Here is a 17226-nt window from a genome sequence, read left to right as displayed (position 1 = left end):
CCTGTTAGTCAGCAAGTCACGTTTAACGTTGGGAAATCTGGGGCTGGGCGACAACCAATTTTCTTTATTTAAAAGTTTAACACGGTCACTGGTGGGATTAAGTCAAGTTATCTGACTTACCCAGACAGAAAGGAAAATATTTGTTTATCAAAAACAGGTAAAGGTTGGTTTTCTCCACCTGTCCTGGTTGTTTAACCAATTAACTGCTTTAAAAAGAAAAACTCGTATTTAAAAAATTTGGCCAGAAAACTCGTCTTCCAAATATCGATCGATTTAAATGAACCTCATCTTAGCAAAAAATACTCTCAAACCTGGGACTCGAGATGTCCTAGGTTTGAGAGTTGTTTTTGTTTGTTTGTTGCTGTTGCCAAGATGAGGGGAATTTAAATCCGTCTATTTATGAAGAACCAGATTTCTGACCAAATTTTTTTATGAATGTTTTTCTAGAGTACGGTGGCGAAATAACTAAAGAGTATTTTTAGATAAAGAAAGTTTATTTGTAACTTAACCCTCTCCTTACCAACTAAAGGAAATTCGTCACATTCGTTACTATACAATCAACATTTTTCTTATTCAATTTTCTTTTGTACATCATAAAATTGAAAGAAAATGAACAGCATGTTTTGCTAAAGAAATTATGTATCGCAAGAACTTTACTGCCATTGTGTCTGAGTGATAAAAGTTATATTTTTGTGTTAGTTGGGTGTGAAGTTTTGGGGAAAATCCTGAAAATGGCTGGTAAGGAGAGAATTAACTTGACTGGATTTTCCCTCCTTGTAGTTAACGCCACTTGTCACTTCTAATATAAATATATAATGTCTGGTGGTGATTTGGATGCTAAAAATCTATATTGATAGCCTCCAATTCTAATTATATGATATTATGGTAAAGTTTATATGTTTGAATGGCGATAATAACATGCAGCTTATATTCAAAAAATAAAAATTAAAATGGCACGTATAGGACGAGACATGACGCCTGTTAGGCGATATAGATATTACAATTTAAAGATATTTATCATTTGGCTAACCATTGCCAGCTCCCCAACTTTTTCACTGTGATATTTATAGATAATTTCAGGATGTTTTCTCCTTTATGACGCGTCACATTATTATTTTGATAAGACATTTTAACAAATTAAATTGTATTTAACAATTTGGCCAGAAAACTCGTCCTTTAAGTTTCGTTCGATTTAAATGACCCTCATCTTGGCAAAAAAAAACTCTCAAACCTGGGACTTTAAGGAAGACTTCGCCGAAGTCACAGGTTTGAGAGTTTTTACCAAGATGAGGGTCATTTAAATCGGTCGATATTTGAAGGAAGAGTTTTCTGGCCAAACTTTTAAATACGAGTTTTTCCAGAGTACGGCAGTTAACTGGTTTAACAAGGCTTTTTATCTAAAAATACAACAGGATAATGAATCTAATACATGACTTATCACTCCTATTTCCTGTTAAGTGTCTCGCAGGTTTCCGATAGAGACAATCTTATGGCAGTTGATATCATTTATTATTTGCCACCCCCCCCCCCCCCCCCCGGTACCCCCTTTCAGTTTTAATCTATATCTATTTTACTTTCATTTTCCCTTATCTTTTATCTTTCTGATACGTCATCGGTAGACAAGTTGCTGTCAAAATAGAAATCAAGTCTGGATTCAAATTTGTTTTTCCTCAAAATAGTTTTCTGTTGTCGCTGTTGATGGTGGCGTTTTTGTTGAATCGGCTGTTGTTGTTGTTGTTGTTGTTGTTGTTGTTGTTGATGATGATGATGATGTCGTTTTATGTTTTTGTTTTCTTTATCTGTTTCTTCTTCTTCTTCTTCATTTTCCTCCTCCTGTTCTTCCTCCTCCTCCTCCTCTTCTTCTTCATCTTCTTCATTTTCCTCCTCCTCCCCCTCCTCCTCCTCCTCATATTCTTCTTCTTCTTCTTCTTCTTCTTCTTCTTCTTCTTCTTCTTCTTCTTCTTCTTCTTCTTCTTCTTCTTCTTCTTCTTCTTCTTCTTCTTCTTCTTCTTCGTCTTCTTCTTCTTCTTCTTCTTACTCCTCCTCCTCCTCCTCCTCTTCTTCCTCCTCCGCGCATTCTGCTTTTCATCTTTCCATTCATCCCCCTCTTTCTACCCGTCCCTTTTTCACCATTTCAATGGGCAAATTAATACACGAATGACGAATTTGTTTAAAATGCGGAAGTATGAACGTAACAAATAATATGGGAGAAGGCACGGGTGTTAGATAAACATCTTGAATATATTGGCTTTCCTTTTTGGAGATGACATGTTTCTTATTCTTTTGTTTTTATTTCTGCTTTGTCAGGCAGTGTTTCATCTACACTTTTTCAGATTTTTATGATAGATCTATCATTATATTAAAAAATCGTAAGATATCGTCACCTCGGCATTCCACGAAGGAATATAGATAATTCATCAAACAAGATGTCTGATGTCAACAGGAACCACCCATGTTGTCCAAGTGAGCAAACTGGGGGTTAGTAATCTTGCTCAGGAGGGGGGGGGGAGCCAAAGTGCCTGTAACGGGGCTCGAACCCGGGACCTTCCGGGTCACAGTGCAATGCCTTAACCACCCGGCCACTTCGCCCCCATATTATATAAATATTCATATTTATGGCCTACCACCTCGAAACAGTGGTCCCCATAGCTCAGTTGGTAGAGCACCCGCTTCCCACACAAAGTCACCGACTTTGATCCCGGGTGAAGTCGGGATTTTATTTTCTGACCTCATCTCCCGTCCACCCAGAAACGATTGGGTAGCTGGGTCTGTTCTTCTTCTTCTTCTTCTTCTTCTTCTTCTTCTTCTTCTTCTTCTTCTTCTTCTTCTTCTTATTTTTCTTCTTCTTCTTCATTCTTGAGGCCAAAGCTTCAGACTGAAAATTATATGGCCGTCTTTTCAGTAACAGGGGGTTTTAATGGGAAGCAGGGAGCGATTCATCAGTCGAAAGGGCTTGTTTACAAGTGGTTGGTAGGGAGTTCCAAAGTCGGATGGTGGAGGGGAAGAAAGAGTAGAGATGATGGTTCGTTCTTGAGAAGGGGATTTCAAAATTAAATGCTGAGTTTCTTGTTTTGTTGATTGTTCCGTTTCAAATCGCTAAATGGAATTTCATGTTACATCCGGTGGAAAGTACCTTACTATAGACTAGCGTCCTATCCAAAGGGCATTAAGAAATTGCTATTGTACGTTTTACGCTATATAAACCGGTATAAACTCTAAAATATGTTATGTCATGTTGACTTAGATGCTGAAAGTGGCCGAGTTGATAAGACTTTGCACTGTGGCCCGGCATGTTCGATTTTTTTTCTTGGTATTAACCACCAATTGGTCACTTGGACAATCATGGGTGATTCCTGTTGACATCAGATATATTGTTTGATGGATTATCTATATCTAACAGGCGTCATGTCTCGTCCTACATGTTAAGCGTTGCTGTTGGCCAAGAATCCCTTGTAAAGCGCTTTGAGCACGTTTAGTGGATATTGCGTGATATTGATAGTATGCGCTTGGCTAAGAAGCTCATAACATTGCCATCTGGAAGTATAACGGACCAACACACAAAACTGTGTGTATCCATGAACGTTTATAGTCGGGGTAATACAGTTCAGTGAGCATTACTCATAAACGTGGATGGCAAAAAACAATAACAAAGACCTGAGTGACGTCATCTTCGAACTATCTATAAAAGCTCAATTTTTACAATTTTATATATTCCTTCATGAAATGCCGAGGCGACGATATCCAATGATGCCTTGGCATAGTTTAATTTGTCATAACTTAAAACTTAAAAATTAACCGATTGGCAAGGTTAAATACTCAGATAAATAACATTTTACTTTCTAGATTTTGCGCGGCTATGTGGTCTAGTGGTAAGACATTTGCTTTTGGATCGGAAGGTCCTGGGATTGAGTCTCGCTCGGCGCATAGTTGAGTCCTTGGAAAAGAATCTTTACTCAGATTCTCTCACCGTCCTCTGGTGTAAAATGAGTACCTGGCCGTTAACAGCGTTGCTTCTACCGGGGAAAAAATCGCTTAACAGGCGCCATGTCTCGTTCTAAATGTTACATGTTGCTGTTGGTCAGGGTTCCTTTGTAAAGGGCTTTGAGCTTGTTTAGTGGATCTTGCGGTATATAAAAGCTGAAGTTTTTATTCTTTCACTTTTATATGTCCCATTCATCCAGACATTATACCGTTTTGAGACTGCGGGTTACAAATTGTCCAAACTTCTCAAACTTAAAAATTCTTAAAGCTTTGACTTCCTTCGATAGGATCAAAAATGAAATGGTTGATATTTTAAGTTAATAAAAACCCAAAATTTTCTGACCAAAATGAAATAAAAATGTTTGGCCAGAGTTTGCTAGTCAGACAAGACTCGCTTGCCGAAGGATTAAAATACCACAGACAGCTATTTACACCCTGTGATCGCCCAGTCTCGTCTTCAGTCAACAACATAATTCATACCTCTCTTCAAACACACCGTTTCAAGCGTGGCCACTTGTTAACCCCTTAACTGCGAAGTGGATTTCTTGGAAAAAAATAACCGTTTTTGTCTATTATTTTTTTATTCTGTTTATAACTTCACTGCAACACTTTCATATAATTTTTTTTTAATTCTCCATTTTGGTAAGGCAGCAGGCTTTAAATATTAATCCGTTAAAATTACCCTAAGCTCCCCCCCCCCCAACCCCCCCCCCCCCCCCACACACACACACACAAAACCTCCAAAAAAACCCCAACTAAAACAAAAAAGGCAATAGAAGAAAAAAAACAAAAAAGGAAATAAATACAACCCCAAAACCCCTCTCTCCCCATTTAAAAAAAAACTTACTCTAACCCCCCATTGTTTAAATACACCACAAAAAAAACAATAATAACAACAAACGAAACAAAACCACAACAACAACAAAAAAACAAACAAACAAACAAAAAAAGAAACACACCCACACCCCCCCCCCCCCACACACACACACAAAAACCCCACAAAAACAGCACGAATTTAAGGTGCTGGCCAGAAAGTTCTTACTTCAAACAAATATCAATCGATTAAATTGACCCTCATCTTTACACAAAATTTCAAACCTGGGACTTCGCTTACGTATATTTTTATGTGCTTTTTATTCTGATTTGTTTTATTTATTTATTTATTCATTCATTTATTTATTTAAATATTGATTTATTTATTTATTTATTTATCTATTTATTGAAAGTGCGATAGAATACATGGCTATGGCATAATGGTTTAGGTGCCAAATGTCTGACTACTTAGTCAACACGACGAAGCTTGGGTTAAGAATAATACTCTGTTTTATTGAAAGTGATGAATATAGATAGTATGAAGTTGACGTCAATCGAGTCTTTGTTATTGTTTTTTTCCACCAACGTTTATGAGTAATTCTCACTAAACTGTATCAACCAGGCTATAAACGTACAAGGTTACACATAGTTTTGTGTGTTGGTCCGTTATACTTCCGGGTGGCAAGGTTGTGAGTTTCTTACCCAAGCCATACTATCTATATTGATTTATAGATTGACAAAAACTAAAAATCCCAAAGTTCGGGCCATAATCTTAGCTTTAACATCATTGGAGAGGGGAGGGGAGGAATGTGAACATCTGGTTGACCCAATGTGAACCAATTTGCAGATCTGATCACCCAAACTTTTATGCGCTCATTTTTTTATATTGGAAATATTATATCTCAAATCAACGCAATATTTACTTCATGACAACATGAAGTTACATCAAGCCCATAAGATTTATGATCGATCGGATATCAGACCTGCAAATATGTGTAGCTAGAATTGACCCCAACATGATATCGTTTTGAAATAATCAGCCACAGGTGGCAAGATAAGATGTTTCTGAGATTTTATGTAGGGTAATATCCACTAAACGTGCTCTAAGCACTTTACACGGGGTCCCTGGCCAACAGCAACAAGTATGCGTAACATGTAGAACGAAACATTGGGCGATATTAGTTCTTTTTTTTTTTCTCTGACAGAGACAACGCTGTCAACTGCCAGGTACCCCTTTTACACCTGAGTACGATGAGAGAATGTGAGTAAAGAGCCTTTTGGAAGGACTCAATTATGCGCCGAGCGAGCGAGGTTCGAACCCAGGACCTTCCGACCGAAAGCGAGTATCATACCACAAGACCGCATAGCCGCACGAGGTTATAGTAATACAGACGTGAACGTATTTACAAAGCTGATACCCAAATGCATTTATGGGCTTAATTTAACATTGTTGTAACGGACAGTATTTTGCGTTTGGTTTGAGAGTAGCTATAGATAGTATGCACTTGGCGAGGAAGTCATAACATTGCCATCCGAAGTAAACGACCAACACACAAACTATGTGTAACCATGAACTTATATAGTCTGGTTAATACAGTTAGTGGATGTACTCATAAACGGGGTGCAAAAAATAACAAGACCTGAGTGACGTCAACTTCGATCGGCTATATTACAATAATGAGTAATGAGCCCATTAACAATTTGATTTCGAGTAAAGTCAAACCCAGCCAATAAAGGATTAAGTTACCTTGAAAAGTTTAACTTTTCTTTCATGTGTGGTAATGAATAGAAATATTTGGCTCCAAATTAGAAGAGGGGAAAAGAAAACCAAAAACAGACAAACATAAATTTGTCTGCTCTTACTTTTGTAGGAAGGTCATCATAACACCTCTTTGTCTCTTCAATATTTTGTCTTAAAGTTTAGTGGATATTACCCTACATAAAAGCTCAAAAACATCTTATCTTGCCACCTGTGGCTGATTATTTCAAAAAGATATCATGTTGGGGTCAACTCTAGCTACACATAGACCTATTACTTTTATATTTGATGAAGCAAGCAACTAGTTTGTTTATGTTTGTTTTTTAAAGTATTTTATGTAGCCTGTATTGTATATCTTCTGGTAATATATTCTTCTTCTTCTTCTTCTTCTAGGTTCCATGCCTGGTCCAGGCTTCGGATACTGCATGAATTATCTCTCTCCATTCCTCCCTGTCTCTTGCTTTTTCAAACAGCTCTTGGATTGTTAGGTTGGTGAAGCCCTTCAGTTGGTCTATGAGTGTTTTTCTTTGTCTCCCCCGGGCGCGTTTACCAGGTATTTTTCCACAACTTGCCAGGTATTCATTTTTATCTTTCCTTACTATGTGTCCGAAAAAGGATAGTTGTCGATCCGCTATTAAGGGCATTAGTTTCCTTTGTTGGTATGTTTGTTTTAGCACTTCTTCGTTCGTTTTGTGTGCAGTATACGATATTCTCTGCATCCTTCTCAAGCACCACATTTCAAAAGCTTCAATGTTCTTTTGTGTTTCTGCATTTGTAGTCCAGCTTTCGCATCCGTATAACAAGATTGGCCACACGTAGCACTTCAAGACTCGGAATCTAATCCCGAACGACATCTGTTTGTTTTTCAAAATGTTTCCCAGGTCCATGAAGGCCTGTTTGGCTTGAGTTATTCTTGCTCGTATGTCTCGGTTACATCTTCCATCTGTTGTCACTATTGAACCTAGGTATTTAAAACTTTCTACGTTGGTAAGTTGCTCGCCGCGAATCGTTATATTGCAGGTGTTGTTGTTTTCGGGGTTTTTCTGTATTACCATGCATTCCGTTTTGGTGATATTCACTTCCATTCCCTTGGCTTCACAATCTACTACCACTTTGTCAACAATCTTTTGAAGTTGGATTTCTGATGTTGCAATGAGTACCGTATCGTCTGCGTATCTTATATTATTTATGTTGTGACCTCCTACTTTTATTCCCTCCATATTAGTTATGCCCCTCATGATTGTTTCTTGGTATAGATTAAACAGATCTGGTGAGGCAACACACCCTTGACGGACTCCTTTCTTAATAGGAATGGAATTTCCTGTAGAGTTTCCGATTTTGATAGATGCCTGCTGGGTGTAGTATAATGTTTGCATGAGTCTGAGGTCTTTCTCATCAGCGCCAATGGAGTGCAGTTGTTTTAGTATTTCTTCGTGGCGTACTCTATCAAAAGCTTTTTTGTAGTCGACAAAACAGAGGTATAGTGGGGTCTGAACCTGTATAGCTCTTTCACTTAAAACACGGAGGAGGTATATTGCGTTCCTTGTCCCTCTGTCAGGTTGGAATCCATATTGTTCTTCTGCGATTTCGGGGTTAATCTTATTCCTTAGCCTGTTGATAATTATACGCAACAGTATTTTGTTGATGTGGCTTATTAAACTTATAGTTCTAAAATTTTCGCATCTGACTGCACCTGCTTTCTTTGGTATTGCTATGAAAATAGAGTTACAGAGATCTTCTGGAATTTTCCCAGTGTTGTATATATTGTTGAATAATATGTGAAGTTCATCAATTGCTAGATCTCCTAGGCTTTTTAATACCTCTACAGATATTTCATCAGGGCCTGTTGCTTTACCATCCCTCATTCGTTCCATGGCATGTTCAATTTCACTTTTGGTGATGTTTGGTCCGCTTAATGGTTCTTTGAATTTCAATGGTGGTTCATTTCTATTTGGATCATTGTACAGTTCGCCTATGTATTCTACCCATCGGCTTTCTATATGTTGTTCTTCAAATAGCAGTTCCCCTTGTTTGTTTTGGATACAACTTCCTGCTGCTTTGCTTTTCCTTTTCCATGATAGTTCTTTTATTCTTTGGTGAGCTTGTTGGGGGTTGGGTTTGTATTCTCTTTCGATTTCGCAGCATTTCCAGTCTAGATAGTTCTCGTGTACCTCGATGCATTTGGATTTAATGTGGTTGTTCAATGTTTGGTATTCTGCAGACCCTCTGTTGCATTTTCGTCTTTCTTCAAATAGGTTTAGAATTTCATTTGTCATCCATTCCTTTTTGCTGTTTATTTGACCTATTGGTAAATGCTTTTCTGCAGTTGCTTTGACACACTTTTGGAATATATCAAATTGTTTTTCACATTTTTCATTATCAGGTTCACTTTGGCTTTGTATCATGAGTGCATTTTCAAATTCTTCTCTCATTTTTGTTTGTATGCCATTGTCTTTGCATAACCTGTAATCCCTCTTTATTCTACCAGCTGTTCTCTGAATAGCTTTAAACTTTATCCTTACTGTACAAACAACTGGGACATGGTCACTGTCTAGGTAGGTTTTGCAATTTAATATGCCATTTCTGAATCTTGATGATACTGCTATAAAGTCTATCTGGTTCCTTGCTCTGTCCCCTGGTGATTGCCATGTCCAGGTTCTTCTTGGGTGTTGTTGAAACCAGGTGTTTGAAATCATTAATTTATTTGTTCTACACCAATCTGCCCAGATGTTTCCTCGTTCATTTCTGTCTCCGAGTCCATGTGGTCCGATTATGTCACCATCTCTGCCTCTGCCAAGCTTAGCATTTAGGTCCCCCATTACCATAAGGACTTCTTGTGATTTACACATTCGTTTTGCTTTGTCTAGTGAATGGTAAAACTCTGTCATATCTGCATCTGTCGCCTCTTCTGTTGGTGCATAAACTTGAATAATATTGGTGTCAACTACAGGTCCTCTTAGCTTAACCAACAAAACTCTGTCTGAGATTGCTACGTGCCCTTTGTAAAATTTGGTTGATTATTGGTCTAAGATCATCCCTACTCCTTTTTGGAAAGAGGTTCCACCACTCCATATGATCTTATATGTCGTGTTGTTTTCTTGTTTTGACATGGTACCTGCTCTTTCCATCTCATCTCTGCCCGGCCAAGAATATTTATTTGGAGCCGTTTCATTTCTTTTAGAATGTTGTTTAGTTTTCCTTTTTGGGCACAGGTCCTGACATTCCATGTCCCAATTTTGGTTTTGTCACATTTGTTAAATTTATTTCGCCTTGTAACTGGCTGACGGTTCGGTGTGACCTGACGAACATCACGCTCCCAACCGAGCGAGGCAGCAGTCTTCCGTGAAAACATGCTCCCCTTTACGCTGTCACCGTTTAACTTTTTGGACTTATTATTTGGACTGGTAATATATTATAGTCTTTAAATCAGTCATCACCGAAATAAAGAACAAACATATATGTAACCATCATACAGAGAACCTTCTCTGTCTCTGACCTCCCCCCTCCCCATCCCTTTCTCCCCCCCCCCCCCCTCTCTCTCTCTCTCTCTATATATATATATATATATATATATATATCTTTCTCTCTCTCTCTCTCTCTCTCTCTCTCTCTCTCTCTCTATCTATCTATCTATCTCTCTCTGTACGTTTGAGCGCATGCTATGTGTGTGCAATATTTAAAAGAAACAAATCAAAAAAGTAAATAAACAACCAACATATCAAATAAAAATCAAAAGCAAAATACAAAACAAATATAAAACAAACAAAACAACCGAACATATTATCAAACTAATAGAAAATGAAACAAAACTTTTAAAAAATAATAATTAAAACTCCAATTAAGAGAAACGAAAAAAAGGGTGGTTTATTCCAAGACAGTCTTCAGGACTTGCCTGTCATCTGAAGCAGCAGCCCTACAGGTTGTGACTATTTATCACAATATTTTTGACACACAAATGAGGGAATTGCATTGCAACACACGAAAACAGAAACCTGCATTTCATTCAACGAAGTGACTATTCTCATCCCCCTAGTCTAGGATGCTAGTCTTCATAAATAATAGTAGTCCACAATTGTTGTATGTTTAATCCAAAGGTTGTAATGCAGTAATTTGTTACGTTTCTTGACACAAGTTGCACAATTAAAAAAAATCAATCAAATACAAATCGCAAAAAGCCGGCGACGTTTTTTTCGGTAATCCAATCGGCCGGGGGGGGGGGGGGGTGGGGGGGGGATGAGAATAGAGGCAGCCTTCATTCAATCACTTGTGTCAAAATTGTGAGTCATGCTCCGGATCTTGTAACTTTTTAACGTAATAATTCTATCTTTTTCATACTTCTCAGGTGGACAGGTCGGATATTCTGGAGAGGTTACCATCACACCCTGGACGAGGCAGATGTCTACGATGTCTTACCCCAGGACTCAACCGTCAAACTCTTCAACAGCTTGGCTAGGTTGACATTTTGTCTATTTCAAATACAATTATATTTTACAAATGGAGTTCTACGTTCTCTCTAACCCGCGTAAAGAGTCTTTTGACCTTCCATGGTGGGCAGACGGTCATTTGCTTTGTCTTCGTTACTTTCTGTCTTTGTCTTGGAACGGGGTTGCTTGGCTTTGTCCCGGCCCTTGCCGGAGTCCTTGGCTTTGTGTATGTGTGTGGGGAGAGAGAGAGAGGGGGGGGGAGAGAGAGAGAGAGAGAGAGAGAGAAGAAGAAGAAGAAGAAGAAGAAGAAGAAGAAGAAGAAGAAGAAGAAGAAGAAGAAGAAGAAGAAGAAGCAGTCAAATATATAGTCTTAGTTTTGGGAGATGATATTTTCATCCTTTTGTAGATGGTGTGCGCTTGGCTAAGAGATTCACAACGGAAATATAACGGACCAACACACAAAACTGTGTGTATCCTTGAGCGTTTATAGATAGAACGAAGTTCACGTGAGTCAGGTCTTATTTATTGTTTTTTGCCATCCATGTTTATGAGTAATTCTCACTTAACTATATTAACCAGATTATAAACGTTCAAGGTTACACATAGTTTTGTGTGTTGGTCCGTTATATTTCCGGATGGCAATGTTGTGAACTTCTTAGCCAAGCGCACAGCATCTATAGACGTTTAAGGTTACAAAATAAACGCATAACATGAATACGTTAATGAAAAAAGCTAGGTACTGATGGCCGAGTTTGTAAAGTGTCTCGTCTTGTGACAAAGTGAAGTAACATCAAACATGGTTTTTGACTTGATTTTTAGAAATACAATGTCTGAACCTTGCCATAATGTGTCTTTGAGTAGGACGCATCGCACACATTGCCTCATTTGACTCAGATGTAAATGTAATTCCTGGTTATTGGAAGTGATGGATAATGTGAGAATCACAACACGGCACCCGATGAGTAATTTGTATTCTGTATGAAATAAACATTCGGTACTATTTGGCTTCTGAGGCGGAAATTGAGGGATGAAGCATTGTAAATGAAGCGCATTGATCATGGTAAACTGTAAAGACATAATACATAGTACAAGAATGTGGATATTTCCTTTATTTAATATTTTCTCATCTTATAAACATTCGTCATCATTTGGCTACTGAGACGGACATTGAGGGATGAAGCATTGTAAATGAAGCGCATTGAATATGGTAATACTGTAAAGGCATAATACATAGTTAGAAGCGATCCTTTTGGGATCGTAGATAGCTCATACAGTAGAGTCACTCTCTCCCCGGCCAGGCGGAGTTGTCATACCAGTAAGGTCGAGGGTTCGACTCCCATCCCCGCCGCGAAATTGTTATTCTCTGTTGTTTTCTGGCACTTTCGTACTCACTTCATTTCTTTTAATACACAGTACTAGAATGTGGATATTTCTTACATTTCATATTGTCTTATCTTTCTCAGGGAATGGGAGAAAGAATTATACAGCTTTAAAACCGGTGGGTCTCCCCGCCTGACGAAAGCTTTGTGGAGATGTTACAGATCACAGATAGCGGCATTCACCCTTCTCATCTTTATGGAGGTATTCGACGCCATTCTCACATCTCTCATTTGCCTTTAGTATTTCATTCATCGTGTTTTTTTTTTATAAACTTCAACAGTCGTAACGTCACTTCCCTCGTAATGACGCATGGTAACTTAGTAACTGGCCCTAAACTATCGGAACAATGGCGGCCCCCTTATGAAATATTTCTCCGACGAGCATAAAAGCGTATCCAGAGGAAAATAAACATAATAAATTTGATCATGTTTTGACTTTTACACATTCTGACCACAAGACACAGTAAAAGTTCTAGCAAGAATGAAGAATAAAAAGTACAGATATTCTTTGTTTAGAACCACGATGGCCGCCGTTGCTGGGCGACGTGACATCAGACTATTGAATCCAATTGGAAAAACCGAAAAGCCACGTTATCCGTCTTGGTTTATTCCATTCAATGTCCTATTGTTATCTAACTTTTGAACATAAAAAGTAGTCCTTCAGAGCCATGAGGCCCATAGCGTTTATCCCGGTTTCTATTGCGTGAAACAGACAATAGCAATCTCTTGCTATCCTTTCGATAGGACGCTAGTCTATCGCAAAGTACTTTCCGCCAATTCTGACAGAACCAGCTTCCCACATTACTGCTGGTGGATAGGGGATAGGAAAAGTCTCGTCTGCATCCAGGATCGATCTTGGTCCCTTTGCGTGTGAAGCGAGTGCTCTATCAACTGAGCTATCGGGACTCCCTTTTGATAGGAATTTTCTGATTAAGTTTAGAAATGCTTCGACCAGGGTCGCATTGTAGCTACACCTATTGTATCGCATTGTAGCTACACCTATTGTATCGCATTGTAGCTACACCTATTGTATCGCATTGTAGCTACACCTATTGTATCGCATTGTAGCTACACCTATTGTATCGCATTGTAGCTACACCTATTGTACGCATTGTGTACACCTATTGTATCGCATTGTAGCTACACCTATTGTATCGCATTGTAGCTACACCTATTGTATCGCATTGTAGCTACACCTATTGTATCGCATTGTAGCTACACCTATTGTATCGCATTGTAGCTACACCTATTGTATCGCATTGTAGCTACACCTATTGTATCGCATTGTAGCTACACCTATTGTATCGCATTGTAGCTACACCTATTGTATCGCATTGTAGCTACACCTATTGTATCGCATTGTAGTACACTATTGTATCGCATTGTAGTAATTTGTATGATTGTAGTTACAATGCCCTAATTGTATCGCATTGTAGCTATATTATCATTACTACAATTGATGCTTGTAGTCACTTATTTGTACTGGTATGTTGTACAATGCTTTACATCAACAATAAGGAATTAACAATTACTATCCATATTTGCTTATTTACTTAATCCATTCACAATAGGAATGTCTGAGAGTCGTCCAAGCTATTTTACTGGGTATGTTCATCAACCTCTTTAACACAAACAACAACAATAACAACAACTACAACGACAACAACAACAATTTGAATCTCAAAAACAATTCATCGCTCATGTACGACTACACCGCTGGTCGCCATGACGACGACGGCCATCATGATCATCATCTATCCAAGCCTGACATCTTCATCATCCCAGCCATTATCATCGTTGTTTACATCTTCAGCATCTTCCTCGATCACAATTTCTTTCACCATGGCTATCGAATGAGAGTAGCTACAACATCCCTCATTTACAGAAAGGTAATATGAGATACATTGTTGGCTGATACTTCAAAAATGAATATCAATTGGATTATTATCTTCCAACATTTAATTTTGTCAGTCGATTAAAAAGAAACTACTTAGGTTCATTGATAAAAATTGCTTAAGTTGGTAATGAATAAATGGTCATAACAATAAATCTATATGAACCCCCCCCCCCCAAAAAAAAAAAACCAGCTTTCCTGGACCTTTATAAAAACGAAGTGACTATTCTCATCCCCCTAGTCTAGGATGCTAGTCTTCATAATAGTAGTCCACAATTGTTGTATGTTTAATCCAAAGGTTGTAATGCAGTAATTTGTTAAGTTTCTTGTCACAAGTTGCACAATTTAAAAAAAAATCAATCAAATCCAAATCGCAAAAAGCCGGCGACGTTTTTTTCGGTAATCCAATCGGCCGGGGGGGGGGGATGAGAATAGAGGCAGCCTTATAAAAATAGAAGAAAAACTAACTCCGTAATTCAGCCACACTCATTTTACTTTAACGCCCTCCTTACCGGTCATTTTCCGGATTGTCCCCACAACTTCACACCCAACCTATACAAAAATATATTTATTTCACTCAAACACTATAGCGATTAGTTCTTGCTATACATATTTCTTTCTGCTAAACGAGCTCTTCAACACAATGTGAATATACTTTAACTACAACAAACATTTTTGTTCAAATATTATTATGATGTACAGAAGAAATGAGAATGAGAAAAATGTTGGCTGCATCGTAACAAATGTGATGATTTTCCTATGGGTGGTAAAAAAAAAAAGGGGGGGGGGGTAATAGAGGATTGTTAATGCTACCATTAATGCAAGTATTTTAACACAATTTAATAATTCCCTGTTGCAGGTGCTTCGTCTTTGCAGTTCGTCCTTGACCCCATCTGTGATGGAAACCATCATGAATCTCGTTGCTAAAGACATGGATCTTTTCCACATTGTAAGTATGGAAAAGCCATTGCTGTGGCGGCAATAGGATTCAATAGTCTGATGTCACGTCCGCCCAGTAACCAGCAGCTTGGTTCTAAACAAAGAAAATCGGTGTTTTTTATTCTTCATGCTGGCTAGAACTTTTTCACATGGCATGTGATCAAAATGTATAAAAGTCAAAACATGATCAGATTTATAATGTTTTTCTCCTCTGGATACTCTTTGATACTCGTCAGAGAAGTATTTCATAAGGGCGTCCGCCATTGTTCCGACAGTTTAGAACCAGTTACTAAGTTACAATGAGTCATTTCGAGGGTGTGACGTCACGACTGTTGAAGCCTATTATTGACATATGTCTCAACAATGCCAGTTATTGTACGCCAATATTTGATCATCTGACACTGCTGTTTATATTTACTCGTAATCCTATTACTGAACATTTCTGAAACATATTTCTCTCCTTCAGAAAACATAAGACGTAATATCTATCAAATATGCCCATTTTTTACATACATTGTATAGCAGGATGAAATTTTCTTTTTTTTCTGAATGTAAACCGGGCATTTTTTTCTCGTGGTGAAAAGAATTTTAATAACTTGCCTTCATCGCAGGTCTTGACAATGAATATGTTGAAAATGAATAATGACCTTTAAATTATTGGCGGTGAAATTTACATTCGTGTCAGAAAATGACATCCCTATATCTAAAAGAATGGAACAGGAAATATATTATTATTATTATTATTATTATTATTATTATTATTATTATTATTATTATTATTATTATTATTATTATTATTATTATTATTATTATTATTATTATTATTATTATTATATTATTATTTTCATTATTATTATTATTATTATTTATTATTATTATTATTATTATTATCATTATTATTATTATTATTATTATCATTATTATTATTATTATTATCATTATTATTATTATTATTATGCACATAATCATATGCAAGGACACCTCTGCTTGGGAGAAAAGAGTAAACATTTAAACGACAGTACTGTTCTTTCGAAAGAAGAAGAAGAAGAAGAAGAAGAAGAAGAAGAAGAAGAAGAAGAAGAAGAAGAAGAAGAAGAAGAAGAAGAAGAAGAAGAAGAAGAAGAAGAAGAAGAAGAAGAAGAGAAGAAGAAGAAGAAGAAGAAGAGAAGAAGAAGAAAGAAGAAGAAGAAGAAGAAGAAGAAGAAGAAGAAGAAGAAGAAGAAGAAGAAGAAGAAGAGAAAGAAGAAGAAGAAGAAGAAGAAGAAGAAGAAGAAGAAGAAGAAAGAAGAAGAGAAGAAAGAAGAAGAAGAAGAAGAAGAAGAAGAAGAAGAAGAAGAAGAAGAAGAAGAAGAAGAAGAAGAAGAAATCAAAAAAGAACAGCCCTCGCCTAAAATAGTAATTGAAAAATAAATATCCACTACATATGCTGAAACCTACGTGCATCAGGTCTGATAACCCAAGGCGAACAATGGACCTGTTTAACTGTTTGTTGTATTATGCGGCTATGTGCTCTAGTGGTATGACACTCGCTTTCGGATCGGAAGGTCCTGGGTTCGAGCCTCTCTCGGCGCATAGTTGAGTCCTTGGAAAAGACTCTTTACTCACATTCTCTCACCGTACTCAGGTGTAAAATGAGTACCTGGCCGTTAACAGCGTTGTCTTTGTCCGAAAAATTGTAATATCGCCTAACAGGCGCCATGTCTCGTCCTACATGTTAAATGTTGCTGTTGACCAGGGACCCCTTGTAAAGCGCATTGAGCACGTTAAGTGGATATTGCGCTATGTAAATGCTCAATTTTTTTTTTTTTATTGGACGATATTTTTTGTTGGTTTGAGATTTCTTCCATTACAACAATGGACCCTTTAAGTCATCAGACCTGAAAATATGTACACGTCGGCTTGAACACTTCAATATCGACCCCAATCACTTATCAAGTATGACGTCACACAACACCCGTAAGGCCCCATTACTGTTTATTTGCTGACAAACGCATGACGCATATTATTCACATGTATCTCGGGGAAAATGTGAGCTTT

At 37.7% G+C, this 17226-nt stretch overlaps 1 protein-coding gene across 3 annotated transcripts in view; it reads left to right on the top strand.

Moving 5' to 3' along the window:
• Positions 1-17226, top strand: part of LOC144969983 (ATP-binding cassette sub-family C member 4-like) — a 63908-nt gene that overhangs the window by 11363 nt on the left and 35319 nt on the right. For all 3 annotated transcript variants that reach the window (XM_078909105.1, XM_078909107.1, XM_078909106.1), the window contains exons 3-6: positions 10896-11006; positions 12441-12558; positions 13928-14245; positions 15110-15199. In XM_078909105.1, coding sequence (XP_078765231.1) covers positions 10896-11006; positions 12441-12558; positions 13928-14245; positions 15110-15199 — 637 coding nt within the window. The remainder of the gene's footprint in view (positions 1-10895; positions 11007-12440; positions 12559-13927; positions 14246-15109; positions 15200-17226) is intronic.

This window comes from Berghia stephanieae, chromosome 4 (assembly GCF_034508935.2).
Source record: "Berghia stephanieae isolate SIO BIC M18660-M18661 chromosome 4, UCSD_Bste_1.3, whole genome shotgun sequence".
In the NCBI taxonomy this organism is placed as follows: domain Eukaryota; kingdom Metazoa; phylum Mollusca; class Gastropoda; order Nudibranchia; family Aeolidiidae; genus Berghia; species Berghia stephanieae.
The sequence above is the reverse complement of the archived record's forward strand: the minus strand, read 5'-3'. Positions and strand labels throughout refer to the sequence as shown.